The sequence below is a fragment of the Elephas maximus genome, chromosome 2 (assembly GCF_024166365.1).
Source record: "Elephas maximus indicus isolate mEleMax1 chromosome 2, mEleMax1 primary haplotype, whole genome shotgun sequence".
NCBI lineage: Eukaryota > Metazoa > Chordata > Mammalia > Proboscidea > Elephantidae > Elephas > Elephas maximus.
The window spans coordinates 80962801-80978364 of NC_064820.1; the positions used below are offsets into that span (position 1 = coordinate 80962801).

General features: G+C 42.9%; 1 protein-coding gene across 3 annotated transcripts in view; it reads left to right on the forward strand.

Moving 5' to 3' along the window:
* Nucleotides 1–5091, forward strand: part of SV2C (synaptic vesicle glycoprotein 2C) — a 267450-nt gene extending 262359 nt beyond the window's left edge. For all 3 annotated transcript variants that reach the window (XM_049865919.1, XM_049865928.1, XM_049865936.1), the window contains one exon: nucleotides 2583–5091. In XM_049865919.1, the coding sequence (XP_049721876.1) occupies nucleotides 2583–2766 (184 nt within the window). In that variant the 3' untranslated portion in view covers nucleotides 2767–5091. The remainder of the gene's footprint in view (nucleotides 1–2582) is intronic.
* The last annotated feature ends 10473 nt before the right edge of the window (nucleotides 5092–15564 follow it).

Sequence of the window (15564 nt, forward strand, 5' to 3'; positions counted from 1 at the left end):
ACTGCCTCTTGATCCATGTACAGATTCCTCATGAGCACAATTAAGTGTTCTGGAATTCCCATTCTTCGCAATGTTATCCATAATTTGTTATGATCCACACAGTCGAATGCCTTAGCATAGTCAATGAAACACAGGTAAACATCCTTCTGGTATTCTCTGCCACCAGCCAGGATTCATCTGACATCAGCAGTGAAACCCCTGGTTCCATGACCTCTTCTAAATCCAACTTGAATTTCTGACAGTTCCCTGTCGATATACTGCTGTAGCCACTTTTGGATGATCTTCGGCAAAATTTTGCTTGCATGTGATATTAATATTGTTTGATAATTTCCACATTTGGTTGGATCACCTTTCTTGGGAACAGGCATAAATATGGATCTTTTCTAGTCAGTTGGCCAGGTAGCTGTCTTCCAAATTTCTTGGTATAGACAAGTGAGCACTTCCAGTGCTGCATCCGTTATTAGGTCTATTCTAATCAGTGAAACCATTGGCCCGGCACTCAGTCCTGGGCTTGGTTCATGAAGCACAAGGAGGAGCATTCCTTCCCTGTGGCATGGGAAGGGTGACAGTTGGACAATAACCACGATAAGCATCTTAGTTCCGGAGGAGCACACATACTACAGGAAACATCACTAGAAATAGCACAAGTAGTGAAGAGTAGTTGTTGTGACTTGTCCAAGAAAAACCTTGCACTTACAAATTTACAAATCAGTCAGAGAACCATTCATACTAAATGCTGCATTTTGCAGCATAGAAGGTTCATTTTCCTAGAGGAAGAAAAGTATTCTACAATTACCCTGCATCTAATGGCCTGTAATACATTCAGGTTCTGAGTGACAGACGTAAAGCAGTGAACTGGCATAAAGGCAGAAGAAAATTCATGTTATCTCCTGATATTAGAGGCCTACTGTACTCTTATTAAGTTTCCCTCCTACAAGATGCAGTAAAATCATGTTCAATACATGTATAGTAAGATAGTAATTTTTTTTTTTTTAAGATAGTAACATCTTTTTTTCCCAAAGAATGTCTTAGGAAATGAGGTATGTCTTATTTAATTGCTGCACATCTTAAATTCCAGCAGGTTGAGTAAGCAAGAGCTCCTGTAGGCCCACAATCTGATCCTCTTCTGCAGTATTCTCCTGGACTCGATTTCCCACGTGGAACTCTGATGAGAATATAAGAATGTTATATTGGCTCATTGATGGTCCACCTAATTCAGTGTTCAGGTTCTGCCTACCGCCAAAACACATGTGGGGAGACCCCTGTGGTACCTTAGAGATGAGGGCTACCATTCAGTCATCCCTAGTTTCCTTTGAAAATTGCATGGACTTTAATTAGTTAAAACCTAGCACATTAATCACGCTAATGGGAAGAAATAGGGAGTAAAAAACAATCCAAAGAAATATATAGTGTATATATATATATATTTATATATATATATATATACAATGGAATATTACTCTGCCATAAAGAAAAATGAAGTCCTGGTACATGTGATGGAAACCCTGGTGTCATAGTGGTTAGGAGCTATGGCTGCTAACCAAAAGGTTGGCAGTTCCAATCTCTATAGGGTCACTATGAATCAAAATAGACTTGACAGCAACAGGTTTGGTTTGTTTGTTTTGATACATGTTAGGACACAGATGAACCTTGAAAACATTATGCTAAGTGAAATAAGTGAGTCACAAAAGGACAAATATTATATAATCCCATTTATATAAAATAGGCAAATATATGGAGATCAAAGTTTATTATCGGTTACCAGAGGTGGGTAGGAGGGGACAAAGGGGGAGTCTTAGCTTAGGGGCCACTGACATTCACAGCGGTGGAATAGTTTGGAAATGGATAGCGGTGATGGTTTCACAAGATGATGGTTGTAACCAACGTCACGGAATTGTGCAAGTAGAAAGTTGAATTTGCAAATTTTTAGATGTATTTTTTTACTACAATAAAACAATTTTTAAAAGAAATCTGTTACACATTTTTATTTAACTCTGAAGTAAAAATTATATTTTCTTTTAAATATGGGTGTTTCTGAAAATTCTGAGAATCCACAAAACAGAATAACAAGTCAGTCCTGTAAAGAGATGAGGAGCTGCTCAATCCCTGTATTCTGCTGCCCTCCCCACCCTTTGCGTGGTATAAGAGTGTTCCACCTCGTCCACATAGGGCAGAGGGGACCTGCCTCTTTAATGTACTGTGTGTCATGCCTGCTTCTTTCCCAAAAGGAGGGCTTGCATGGGCTAAGATTAAAGTTTTAATTTAGGATATCCTTTCTTCCAGCTTCACTGGGCCTAGAGAGAAGAGAAGTTTGTTTTCCCTTTTCTATCTGCAGTAAACTGGAGCCCGTGGGCAGAATAACATTCAGTAGAGGTGGTGAGGAGGTCACCAGAGAATTGAGAGAACAATACCAGCAGCGGGGTTCTCTACCCCTGGATTTGCTAACAAGTACTTAATTAATTGTTCCAGTAATATACAATACAATCTCCCTGAAGATCATTGGAAAACTATAGGACATTTGTGTACAGTTGGAATCCTGCAAGCCACTTTCTCAACCTTGTCTGTGTCTCTTTGCTTCGCAGGGCTACAGGCTTTGGCTACTTGAATGCTCTATGCAAAGCAGCAGCCGTCCTTGGAAACTTAATATTCGGCTCCCTGGTGGGCATCACCAAAGCAATCCCCATCCTGCTGGCTTCTACCGTGCTCGTGTGTGGAGGACTGGTGGGGCTGCGCCTGCCCGACACACGAACCCAGGTTCTGATGTAATGGGAAACAAAGCCATCCACCCCGTGTTTCTTTCTGCTGCCATGTATCAACTCTCCTGACTGACTCAAAGGCTTCAGATTTTTCATACATAGAAAGGTGGTCAGGGATCAGAACACAAACTCTTTTGCTGTGATTAAAATTTAGATGCATACAATCTTGACCCTTCAATGTGATTTTGCACAATTTTTCCTTTTCATGCATTGTTACCTTTCCTAACTCTGATGCTACTCCCTCACCAAAATTTGTGGCAGGATTTCTAAAATGTCCTTAGTTAGCCAGGGCTCCCTAAGAGTCTGCTCGCTGAAGGCTGAGAAGCCAAGAAGAGGACTGTGCTGGTGTAAGAAATAGGCCCTGCTGCTAATTCAAATTAACAGGAAAGATAAGTTGGCATATTATTGCATTTGTGCTGAGGAGAGGGATTCTTTTTTTTTTTTTTTTCTAGCAAAATGATATTTCCTGTTTACTTAGAAAAGGACACCCAGGCTTTCTCACTGTGACCTTCTGTGGAAGCAGAGCCTTCCACAGAAAACCATGTGGTACCAAACAGCTGGGTGGGGCTCTAGCAGACTGACAATTAAGGTGACTCTGCTGACAAAAAAAAAAAAAAAGGCTCTGCAGTTAGTGGCAAGCTGCATCAGCAAGATATCTGTCAGAAAACCCACTTAAACTTCTGGAAGTTATGAGGAGAAAGGGCTATTATAGTGTCTGTGATTGTAGCATGTGGTTCAGAATGTTTGGAAATCAGAGAGCAGTCTTCTGCTTCCATTTACCCCTGGGAAGCTGCCCTTGATCTTGCCAAATAGCTGATTTAGGGAAGAAAAAGCCACTTCCTAAAAACTGTTTCTGCCTACCTGCTTCTGCCACATCACTCAAACTGTCTCTAGTCTAGAAATTGTCAGTCAATATCTAAACCAAGAAAAACCAAACTCATTGCCATCGAGTCCATTCCAACTCATGGTGACCCCATGTGTTGCAGAGTAGAACTGCTACATAGAGTTTTCTTGGCTGTAATCTTTATGGAAGCAGATCACCAGGACTTTCTTTCGAAGAGTGGCTGGGCAGGCTCAAATCACCAATTTTTCAGTTAGTCGTCCAGAACAAACCATTTATGCCAGCAGGATCCTGATTTAAAAAAAACTGTTGCAGTCTGGTCAACGTAGTTGTAAATGGTAAGTTGGGAAGAAAGTCACACCTAAAGCTATTTAGAAATGCAAAATAGTACCTTGAAGGTACTTCTTTTCTCAGGCACTGCACCAGGTAATTGGCATTTGACTCCCTAGCTGGTATCCCCATCCTATTTCACCAGCTTCTGCTGGGCAAGTGCAGGGGCCAGAAACACAGCCCAGAGTGTGCTGCTGGCTGCTGTCTTTGTGTAAAATCACAGCTCGCCTCTACTCCCTGAGGGGCCCTCTCGAGACGCAGCCTCTCATGGTAGCTGATTGGCTGCTCATTTTACCTCTGGAATCTGCCTGGGCCTGGGAAAGGCGGGGTCAGCAGGACACTCCCAGAGGCCAGCTGTCAGCTATATGACCTTCTCACCTCTCTAGTCTGCCCCTCCCCCAAGCTCCTATTTTTTACACATCTTCTTTGAAATCTGAAACCTCCAAGTAGACTTGCTGCAGTGACCAACAGCCAGTAGTAAATCCCATATTTAAACAATATTCCTTCTTTAACTCTCTGTGTCTGGCTAGAGCGTGATCCTTGTTACTTAAGATTGGCATTTCCAGCACGGTAACAGCCCTGGGGCCTTCAGGAAGGGAGAGAGCCTTTGTTTCCAATACTCATTACATTCAAAGATGTCTTAATTCCCCAGAGGCCCCTCTGTCTCCCCCTGTCCTTCCTAATGGCCCCTTCCTAGAGCTCCCGGCTACAAAGCTGAGACTCTGAAAAACTTCTTTCATTAATGTGAGCCATTAATCTACTCCCCCTTGAAGTAATTCGCTTTGGTGGGGGCGGGGGGGGCAGCCTGGTATTGGGGAATGGCAGGGAGAGGGTGGTTCCCTAGGGATAAGTGCTCAGGGCCAGAACATCAGGAGAACTCAACCCAAAAACTGCAAAGATGGCAGTAAGAAGGAAAATCAATAAAGACTAGACGAGATCTTTGGAAAGATATCCAACGAATGGGGGGAAAAACCTGAAGAAGCTCTCGTTTCTGCCTCCCATAATATTCATGGAGAACAAAGACAATGGTCAAATAACCCAAGAAGGCACCTGGTATGTTATTCTTCTTTCTTAAGTACTTGTTTTCCCCACCTATCTACCCTTTGATTTGTCTTCTTAAAAAAGACATATTTGGGAACCTGAGTAGGTTTTTTAGGTGAATGTAACATGTTAAAAAAAAAAAAAAAAAAAAAATTTTTTTTCTTTTTTTTTTTTAACATGTGCAGAAATAGCTGTAAAAGTAAGATGTGCATTTCCATCAGGCCATGTAAGACAGAAATAGAAACGGGCATGGGGATGTCACTCTCTCTAGTCTTCCTTGGTAGTTGATTTTCTTACTGGACTATGGTTTCTTTCAGAAATGTCTAATGTCCATTGCAGGTCCAAATGCATAAAGTATCTCCCAAGCTGCAGAACACAATTTAGGCAGGATTTTATTTAAATGCTGGATTGGGTCAGCATAGAAAAAAACAGCAGAACCCCCCTTCGTGAGACCTGCCACCACATGTGCCCTTGAGAAGGTCCATTCCTGACCTTCTTGTCATGTAATCCAAGCCTCCAAGATGGCCCAAGAGGGATCTATTCTAATCTCCTGGACAGTCTGTGGTCACAAACCTTCTTGGCCATCTCCTTTTCCACCTTAAATGTAGTTTTCTCTGCCTCCCTCACATTGTTTCCATCATCTTATTTTTTGAGAAAGCTCAAGTTGTTTCCAAAGTATGTGGTGTGGCCTGTCTGGCTTGTTCTGGATTTAGCAGGAGATTAAGACACAGCCATGAGATAAATAGAAACTCTCAGTTCTATCAGTGTAGCAGGCCACAGGCAAAGGGACATGCAACTAACAGCTCATTTCATCTAAATTAGAAAGGAAATGAGAGTATATGAAATATGAAAGCCTAGGAATGAGTCATTCCCACTCACTCCAGGACTTCCAACTCCTTTTCTATCCAGAATTTCCCCATAGCTCTTTAGAATCAATCGAGAATTCCCCCCAAATCCTATTACTATCATTGGGTCTTCTCAGTAGGAAAAAAATCAACTGCTCCTAATCGTATATCCTGTACCAAATTACACCCTAGGCACATTGGATCTCAAGGCACCCAACTCATATTGGGTCTTGCTGCCTTGGAAGCCAAACCCAGCAGCCAGGGATCATCTTACACTCAGCGTACTCACCTGGTAGACAAGACATGGGTCCTAGCCCAGGCTCCACAGTGAGACCCAGTTCTTGCCAGAAAGAGTGTAAGTCATTTAACACTCTGGTGCTCAGTTTCCTTGTCTATGGAGTAAAGAAGTGGAAATAGTTTGCTCTCTAAGGTTCTAGAGGATTGTCATCAAAATAGCTTCATCTTATGATCTGGCTTCTTCCAGTAGTAAACCCACCCTTATAAGTACTAAATAGGTTTAGTTTATAAACTTAAAAATTAAGAAAGAGGCAAGCATAAAAGGAGCTCAGGAAGTTGTTTAGGAAGCCCCTGTGGAATAGGCCAGAAAACGTAGTTCCCGCATTGTTTGTGCCGCCAGCTTCTTAGAATCCTGAGCATGATCTCAGCGCCAGCTTGACAGTTGTATTTGCCCATCCAGGAGGGGGACCTGCCCTGCCAGACTTATGCCATTAGATGAGTCTGATCATGATATTATCACAAAGGCCCATAGCTCTCTTGACTGCTTGTACCTCAGATAGGCCTGGGCATCCAGAAGCAGTTTTTAGTGGTTTCACCTAAGTGGACAAATGAGCCTTTATTTACAAATCTCACCAAATCAGAGTTCAGGTTTGCACCCAAAATTATTTAGCTGTTTTTCAAGATATCAAGGGGGAAGCAGGAAAAGAAATACAGGTAGAAAAGGCAAAGGAAGTGTAGAGAGTCGAAGATATCCATTGAGAAGGTTCCAATGAAGAGACGAGGGCATTCCATGAGAACCCCTTCTGAGTCCTTCTGCCAACCAAAATAGATTGTGATAGTCTCTCATTATGTTCTGTTTAATATTAAAATGGCCTTTACCTCTTTCTCCAATAAAGCACCTCACCTGCTCATGTATCAAAGGCTCCAAAGCCAGGAAGGTCTAAACTTCACCTTCATCTAGAATTATAGAAAGAGAACAGACTGGTTGTCAAGGGCGTATTGGCTGTATATCTCCTTTCCTTTAACTCCCATATCGTGCCAAACTTAATCCAGTCACCAAACCGACAAAAACACCAATCATGTTGCAACGGCAAAAAGAAATCTACACAGTAGGGTACTCTGAAGTGGACTATACATTTCTTGGGGTTTTTTGTTCTGCTGAGCAAAGTCTGTGTTTTGAGTAACGCTTCTCTCTCTTTTTTTTTTTCTCTTGTGATATATGTAATGTCGAGGAAAGAAAATTGTTAGTATCCCCTAAATGTATTGGGTGTCCCTTCACTGTTTCAGGCTTGGAGTTGACAGTTTCCTATGTAATGTTCTTTTGCTCTAAATGTTGACCATTCCTCTTGTCGGCTGTCTGTCACCAACCAGACAGCCATTGCCATGGTTTCTTTCTGTCTTTATCTAGCAAACCAATATCCAGTTTAGTAACCCCAGGATTTTGAGTTACAAGGACCTAGTTCATGATTCTGTTTAGGCCCTTGTTTCAGGCTAGCAGGGTTAGGTGGAGGAAAAGAGCTGGATGGAGCATTTACTGATCTCTTGTCATTTCATATGGATATTCAATAAATATAGAGCATTTCCTGTGTGCTAGATATCGAGGAGGCACTATACTTTGTAGAGATCTTTGCAGGACTTAAATGAGGTTAGGGAAAATGGGGAGGGGGGGTGAAAGAAACAGTTGCATGTTGATCCCTATTACATTTTAACCACCCCCACCCCATAACATAAGAGTTATTTTTCCAAATTTAAAACAAGTAATAGCCTATAGAAGGAGTCCTGGTGGCACAGTGGTTAAGTGTTTGGCTGCTAATTAAAAGGTCACCGGTTCGAACCCACCAGCTGCTCTGCAGGAGAAAGATGTGGCAGACTGCTTCTGTAAAGATTTACAGCTTGGGAAGCTCTATGGGGCAGTTCTACCCTGTTCTGTAGGGTCACTATGAGAATCAACTCAACAGAGGTGGGTTTGGTTTTTTGTTTTTCATTTTTAATAGGCTATAACAGGAAGTACAGAAATTATTTGGTAACTGTAAATACCTTTGACAGGAATAGAAAGCCCCTCAATTGCTGGGCCTTTCTTAGAAAGACTACTGAACCAGTACTTGGAAAATGAGAAAAATGGAGCCACATATATGCTATATTTTTTTTAAATGTCTCATCAGGAAATTACATTGTTATTCAAAGGAAAGAATCCACAGCAAAGATAGCCTCATCTTTATAGAGATGCTTATTCATAAAGTCCCAGTTTCTTTGGAGGTGTTATCTTCCTGGCCTGGAACTAGACAGCGGGCTGGGAAGCCTGTTCCCAAGTGAGCGGGCACTGCTGGACTTTTCCCTCTGAAGCAGAGTCAGCAAATCCCACAGCTGCTGCCACTTCCCCTGGCCTCAGCCTTCCGCATGTCCCCTTTCTGATTTTGAAGATTCGTGAGTGAGTCAAACTGTCTTTGCAAAATTGCAGATACCCTAAAGCAGCTTTTCCCTTGCCACCCAGAAAACAGGTTCTGACAGTAAGTGGCCAGGGCATTTTCAGATTTCAATTGAAAAACAGTGCATGGTAGTTGCACAGTGTCTTGAAGCTGCAAAGGACCTTTGGGGCTCTGGGGCCAGAGGGGAGGCAGAGCAGAGAGTGTAGTTGTTAGTGACCCTCTACCCCTCACCTTTTAGAAACCCAATTTCCTTGACCCACCCCCCACTAGCTCCCTCCTTTTTACTCCCTCCCAGCAGAACACACTCAATTCCTTTCTCTTCTTCTTCCTCCTTCTCTACTCTCACCTGATCTTGACTCTAGCAATGTTCAAGGCAAGGCCAAGCTCTACTGGGGCACTTAGGATGTGCCCATCCTTGCCAACCCTGGAGACTCAGAAGATGGAGAGTGTAGAGAACAGGAGTGGGCAGGGGCATGTGAGCACGAGACTGTTGGCTTTGCACACAGCTGCCTATACAGAGCTAGATTTCCAGCTGCTTCTGCACTCCTGTGGCATGATAGGATGCGCACAGTTGGCATGAAACCTGAGAGGGGCCCATCTGTGGGGCAGAAGCCTGAGGGCTCAGCATTTGACCCTGAAAGATAGTTCTCAGCTAGGTTCTCAATTCATTGGCCAGTGGAATGTAAATAGCATCTCCCCATGCTGGCAGAAACTGAAATTGCAGAGGTTGCCTGCTCTCTGCCTATCCTACCACGTTCATGCTCCCCACTAGAGCCAAGAGTGCACAGAACTTGGAGAAGGAGAAAGCAGCCCTCAGCCCTCTATTCAGACTCAGGAAGAGTTCAACATCAGGCTAGTGACCTACCCCAGAAGCAGTGGGGCAGCTTCCTAAGCAGCTTTCAGGTGCCTGGAGAATGACTGGCCGAGCTTGCTCTCAGAGGCTAAGGTCATCAAGAGCCAGTGGTGTATTGGAACAGGGTCAAACCAGCTCATCAGAGCTAATTGCTAACATTTCAGGAATTTAGGGTGATTTTTTTTTTGAGTCAGAATCAACTCGACGGCAATGGGTTAACAGGAGTTGTTAAATATAACCATTATTAAAAATTATATAAACAAATTATATTTTAAAATAAATGTAATAAATCTGCAAAACTCATCACTTTCTAATTATTTTACTAATTTTACTATTATCTATGCTCTTGAAGTAATTTTGCCTGTTGTATCCATATGGTAGAAATACTGTATAATAATATATTGCTGTAAGTATCGTCCTAGCTCCAAGCTCAGTGACATCAGGTATGTAGCGTGAAATTAGCCATGGTGGGACTATTTACACCACAGAAATGGGCAACGCTACAAATCAGCCCACCTCTACTGCAGCCAGTTGTTAAACAGTTACCAGCATACCACTATCTAAAGCCCTGAGGCATCCTTGGCCTTCTGTGATATAGGCCCAGGCCACATTTGTCAGTTTCAGGGTCAACATTGCCCACAAGGGAAGGAAACACCTAGCTCAACCTCATTTCAACAAACGATTTCTTTCTGCACTTGTATTGTTACATAACAGAGCCCATAGTGCAGAAAATGGATCGCTTTCCCCGGGTATTGTTCCCTTGGGCAACTATACAGTTAATTGGCTATTCTATGCTGTGCAAATAAAATTAAACTAGGCTGAAGTTACAAAGTCTCTCCTCTCTGAAGCCTAGGTAGAAGTTGAAAACTCGGTCCTTGCCTTTGATACTTACCAGGCCTTCGTCTATACAACTTGACATCTTGGTTTAATTTCATCTCCACCACTATTGTTTTACATTTATGGCACATAATCTCTGTTCTGAATCATTAAAAAAAAAAATGTTCTTCCTTGATATATTCCTTCTTAGCATCCAAAATATAGTTAGGACTTCTCACCCTGACCGAAGACCATATTGAACAGATCATATGTCGTTTGCTAATGTCTAGATACTATAAATAAAGTCCTAGAAGAGTTTTTTTCTTTCAAGTGAACTTCCATTTTGAATACACTCTAAGCCTACACTATTCTCTTCTGCAATGAGATCTTGGCAATGGTCTTGTCCTGGTTTTGGTGTTTGGGTGTTTTTTTCTTTTCTTCTTTTCTGTTTTTACTGCTCTGTAAGATCTCCTGCTACATATGTTCTGGTTACCAATGTTGTACTGTATATATGTGCTGCATGTGTGAACTCCAATAAATTCTGTTTCAGGTTTCTGGAGTTTTCATCTTAAATACAGCTGGTTCTGTTGTGAGCTCATCTTTCTGGTATGCTCCTCTGTGTCAGATTCCCAATTTGCCAAAATGTTTGACCAAGTGTGTTTTAACAAATGTCCTGAGATAGCCATGATATCCTTTTGAAAGGGCATGCTCCATGTGGTATGACTCTGTGTACAGCATAAATCTATCAAGTGTGGACATGTGTATACATTTATATGCCAGATACCTAACATCATGTAACAACTGCAAAGATATTTAATGTATATCAGATTAATAAAAGAGCATTTTTGCTCCATTATATTCAAATAAAGATTGCTGTGTGGGTGACTTCCCTTCCAAGCATTAATTTAAGACGTAACTATTTTATGTCCTTGGGTGTTGGGTGTAGGGAAACCTGTTTCCCCTGATTCAGGTTTATTCGAATGGTTTCAGTGGGCTGGTGTAATGGATATTGATAGGTTGTTGATTTTACAGGAACACTTCCCAATTGCTAGCCAAGATCGTAGGGAAGAAAATGTTCGTGGGGGAGTTTGTGGCAAAGCAGTTGCTTGTGTTCTTTTACCCCAGAGCAGAAATAGCAAACAGACTTTATCTAACATGCTAACTCCAATTGATTGGTAGGGGCTGCTTGGGACATTGGTTTGAGAACAATTATGAAAAAAAAATGCTATGTTTTATAGCACTAGCACTGGAAGCAGAAGCACAGACCGTGTGCCAATATGTGCCATCCCTCCTGTAAAGCAGAATGTTAGATGCCTTTGACTGCATTTAACTGAAGACCAAGCTCAAAATATCTTCACTAATAAGGAGAGTTGTTATTTCACAAAGCAAAGAAAGTGGGACAATTCCAAGGTTGGTTATAATGTGGCCTGACAATATCAGTGAAAACCCAGGTTCTTTCCATCTTTTAGATCAGCCATCTTCAGCATACTGGCTTTTGTTGCCTCCTAAGCGTAAGAAACCATGGTGGCGTAGATGGCACTGGGTTTTTAAGCGTAAGATGGTTGCAGCAACTTTAGGCATCATATCCTCCCACAAAAATCTCAGGGTCAGGAGAGGGACCAACCCCTCTTTATGAGCCTTTTTAAGATTAAAGGGAACATTCTCAGAATCCTCCTACATACTTCCTCCTATATTCCATTGGCTGGATTTGCGTCACTAGTAAGGGAAATATAATTATTGTAACTGGCTTAGACAAATCAAGATTCACCTGCCTCCAGCCCATAGAACCTGGAAGTTCAGCCTTCTCTAAAGCACATGGCTTCCAACTACCTGAACGAAATTGGGGTTTAGTGAGCAAGGAGAAGGAAGGTGGCAGCAGTGGACCACGAGTTCTAGAAATGTGCTGTCTGATACAGTAGCCACATGTGGCTGTTTACACTTACATTAATGAGGAGGGCAGCCGCTGGATGGTAGATGGGAGGAGCTAAGCCACCATTTCCCTCCATCAGGGCCCCAGTGCAACTGCACCTACCCGATGTCAGCATCATCTCAGGAGCTATCCACCAATCCTGATGGACCATGCCCCTGAACACACCCTGAAGAAGAACTTATCCCTACACTGCCACCTCCGCATATAAACCCCTGTGCCTGCCAGTCTAGGAGTCATCTTGGCGATGCAGGTCCTGGTGTGCTACTTTGCTTGGTCAATCAAATAAAGTTTTCTTTAGCTTTCCCCCAACTCATGTCTCTGTGTCGCACTGAGCGAGACCTGGGGGACTGGTAACATTAAGAATTCAGTTCCTAACACAACAGAGAACTCCTGAGAGAGCAGGAGACCAGTGGGATGCAGACCTCAAATCTCATAAAAAGACCAGACTTAATGGTCTTACTGAAACTAGAAGGACCCCAGAGGTCATGGTCCCCAGACCTTTGTTAGCCCAAGACAGGAACCATTCCCAAAGCTAACTCTTCAGACAGGGATTGGACTGGACTGTAGGATAGAAAATGATACTGGTGAGGGGCGAGCTTCTTGGCTCAAGTAGACACATGAGACTATGTGGGCCGCTACTGTCTGGAAGGGAGATGAGAGGACAGAGAGGGTCAGAAGCTGGCTGAATGGACATGAAAATAGAGGGTGGAGAGAAGGAGTGTGCTATCTCATTAGAGGGAGAGCAACTAGGAGTATATAGCAAGGTGTATATAAATTTTTGTATGAGAGACTGACTTGGTTTGTAAGCTTTCACTCAAAGCACAATAAGAATTTTTTAAAAATTATTAAGCTGAAAAAAAGAATTCAGTTCTTAAGTCACACTAGCTACATTTCAGGTGCTCGAATACCACATGTGTCCAGTGGCTACCATATTGAGCAACAGAGATGTAGAACATTTCATCATCACAGAAAGTTCTGTTGACAACATTACTCTAGAAGTGTGCACTCACTCCCCTCTGCAGGCCGTTTCTTTTCCTGGGAGCGGCCCTGGCTTCCTCCAGGTTCTGTCCCCAAGCTAGATGCTCCCTTTGTGCTGTAGCAACTTTATCCCCCCTTTTCCTTTACCCAGTGGTGTGCGCCATCACCCCATACAGCTCAGCCATTTTTCCGGTGCCCCAGTCCACCAGATGCCTACACCCTATTCAATATTTAAGAAGTACTACAGTCTGCTCACCTTCTTTTCTTTCCTGCTTCATGATGAGGATCTTGCATGACCTGGAAAAGAAGACTGCACAGGCTAAAAAACCGTAACAGTTTCAGGGACAACTGGCAAGGATGGGAGCTCCCCAGAAGATGCTGTGGTGCAGACGAGTTTGGCGAGGATCACTGTGAGGTGTGAAGGAAACATCCACAGGGCCAGGCCAGAACCAATGCCTGGAAACCCCAAATGTGGGATTCCAAACAATCAGTGTATTCAAACAAGGCAGCACAAGAGTTGAAAGGGCGCCTTTTCCTGATGTCAGAAGCAATGAAGTTCTACCATTACGCCAAATACTATGTATTTCATTGTGCATGTACATTGTACATAGAATGTCATTCTCTGTGTATACTGTGCAGAGAATGCATCTGAATTTGCCTGTGGCCCCATGGAAAGGTAACATGGGCTGTGTGTACGCTCATGCTAGTGTGTATGTGCTGTTCATAAAGCACAAATAGACAACTTGACGAAACTCCAGGGCAGGCTGTGTCAAGCTGTTCTTACAGTAGGAGCTGTTTGCTTCCTTCAGCCTCTGCTTATTAGAATTCCAAACGGGACTTTGTTCTTTCTGTACAATAAGTTTCTTCAATCCTGGAGTTTGCACCACAGCCTCTGAGCAACGCAGCCCCTCAGTGAACCTCTCCCCATGAAGATTCCTCCAGAACAGTGAACAGCTTGAGCCCTGGTTGGCTGTGAGGGGACCTGGGAGGAGAATTTCTGATGCCTGACAGACCCTGTTGCCGGGAGTGCACTACGCAATCCCTTTGTTCTATGGGAAGAACAGGCTCATCCTCATTTCCTGTAATTCACACTCCAGACGCCAGGTGGAGAAGTAAAAGACACAAGTTCCTGAAGGGAAGCTGGGATCCAGCCCTGTAAAAAAAAAAAAAAAAAGCCCTGTAGCCGCTGGAAATTCCCAGCCCAGAATGTATGAGATGGCGTGGTCTAGGATCACAGAGGACACAGAATGGTCCAACCTGAAGTCCAGGTGCACCAACAGCCACTTGTCTTCAGCTGCATTTCTGTGTCCATCGCTCAAAAGCCCACGGGGAGGGAGAACAGACTAGGCAGGTGTGTAGCTGCCCCAGTTCTGGGACCCGCATAGTGCCCACTCCCTTACATCTGTTCACATCTGCATTCTTTCTCTCAAAGGTGGCACCACAAATGACCTTAGGACTAAAATTTGGAGGGAAATCTCATCAGCAAATTCAGGTTTGGATGGGGCTATAAGGAAAGCTACCAGCAAACATTACAAAAGAACTACCAATAAGAGACTTATGAGTTGCCCTCTCCCCTTTTTTGATCTTTGAAAACATTGGATATATACCACCTCTTTGCAGGCTGCTGGTTACCCACTCTTGGGGAGCTTTGCTGTGCTATTGCTCACTCTCCAGCCTACCACCAATGTTAGAGGGCACCTGCAGGCTTTTCCAGACCCCAAAGCCCACTCTTCCATCTGCACTGGGGACTGGTGAACCTCCTTCAGGTGGGAGGCAAAATATCACTGTGGTTAAGAGCAAAAGTTTGGGTAGGGCTAGTTAAGGGGATCCTCTTAAAGAAAAATAATACAAAATTAGCTGTACACTATTTAAAATGAAAGAAGCTACTGCAATTTACAAATTTTAAAAAGCTGGCAAATTTCACAAGCCATATCAAAATTCAGAAAAATAGCACCATATTTTATTAGTTAGCTGCCCGGCACACCTCGATACTTTTTTTTTCTATCCTTTTTGGCTGCACATGCTTTGTATCCTCATAAGAGAACAGTTTTGTGGTATTTTCTATAGAGAATAGAAAGATCAAAATTAGTTTTGATTACTAATAGTTGTTGGTTTTTTTTTAAGTTTTTTGTTTCTCCTCCACTTCCTACAAACTTCCTGTGTCTTTGACACAGGACACATTCATCACTGCAACCCAATCTGTGGCTCTGTATGTTCACACCATGACACCAGGTGAGGGCACAGTGAGCCGCAGGAGTATTCCTAGAACCCATTCCATCAGTGGCACAGCCAGCAATAACTTAACATTCACAGAAGGGACTGCAAACCACATAAGTATATAAGTATATCCCACTAAGTCCAAGCTAAGTATATCTCCAACTCATATTTCTCTTAGCTGGATCCCCAAAATGCCCGGCTCCATTCAACACTTAGGGAAGCTGAGGGAAAGAAGACAAAGTGGAAAGAAACAGTAGTTTTAATTGACTGAGGAAACAATCTATTCATTTTGCC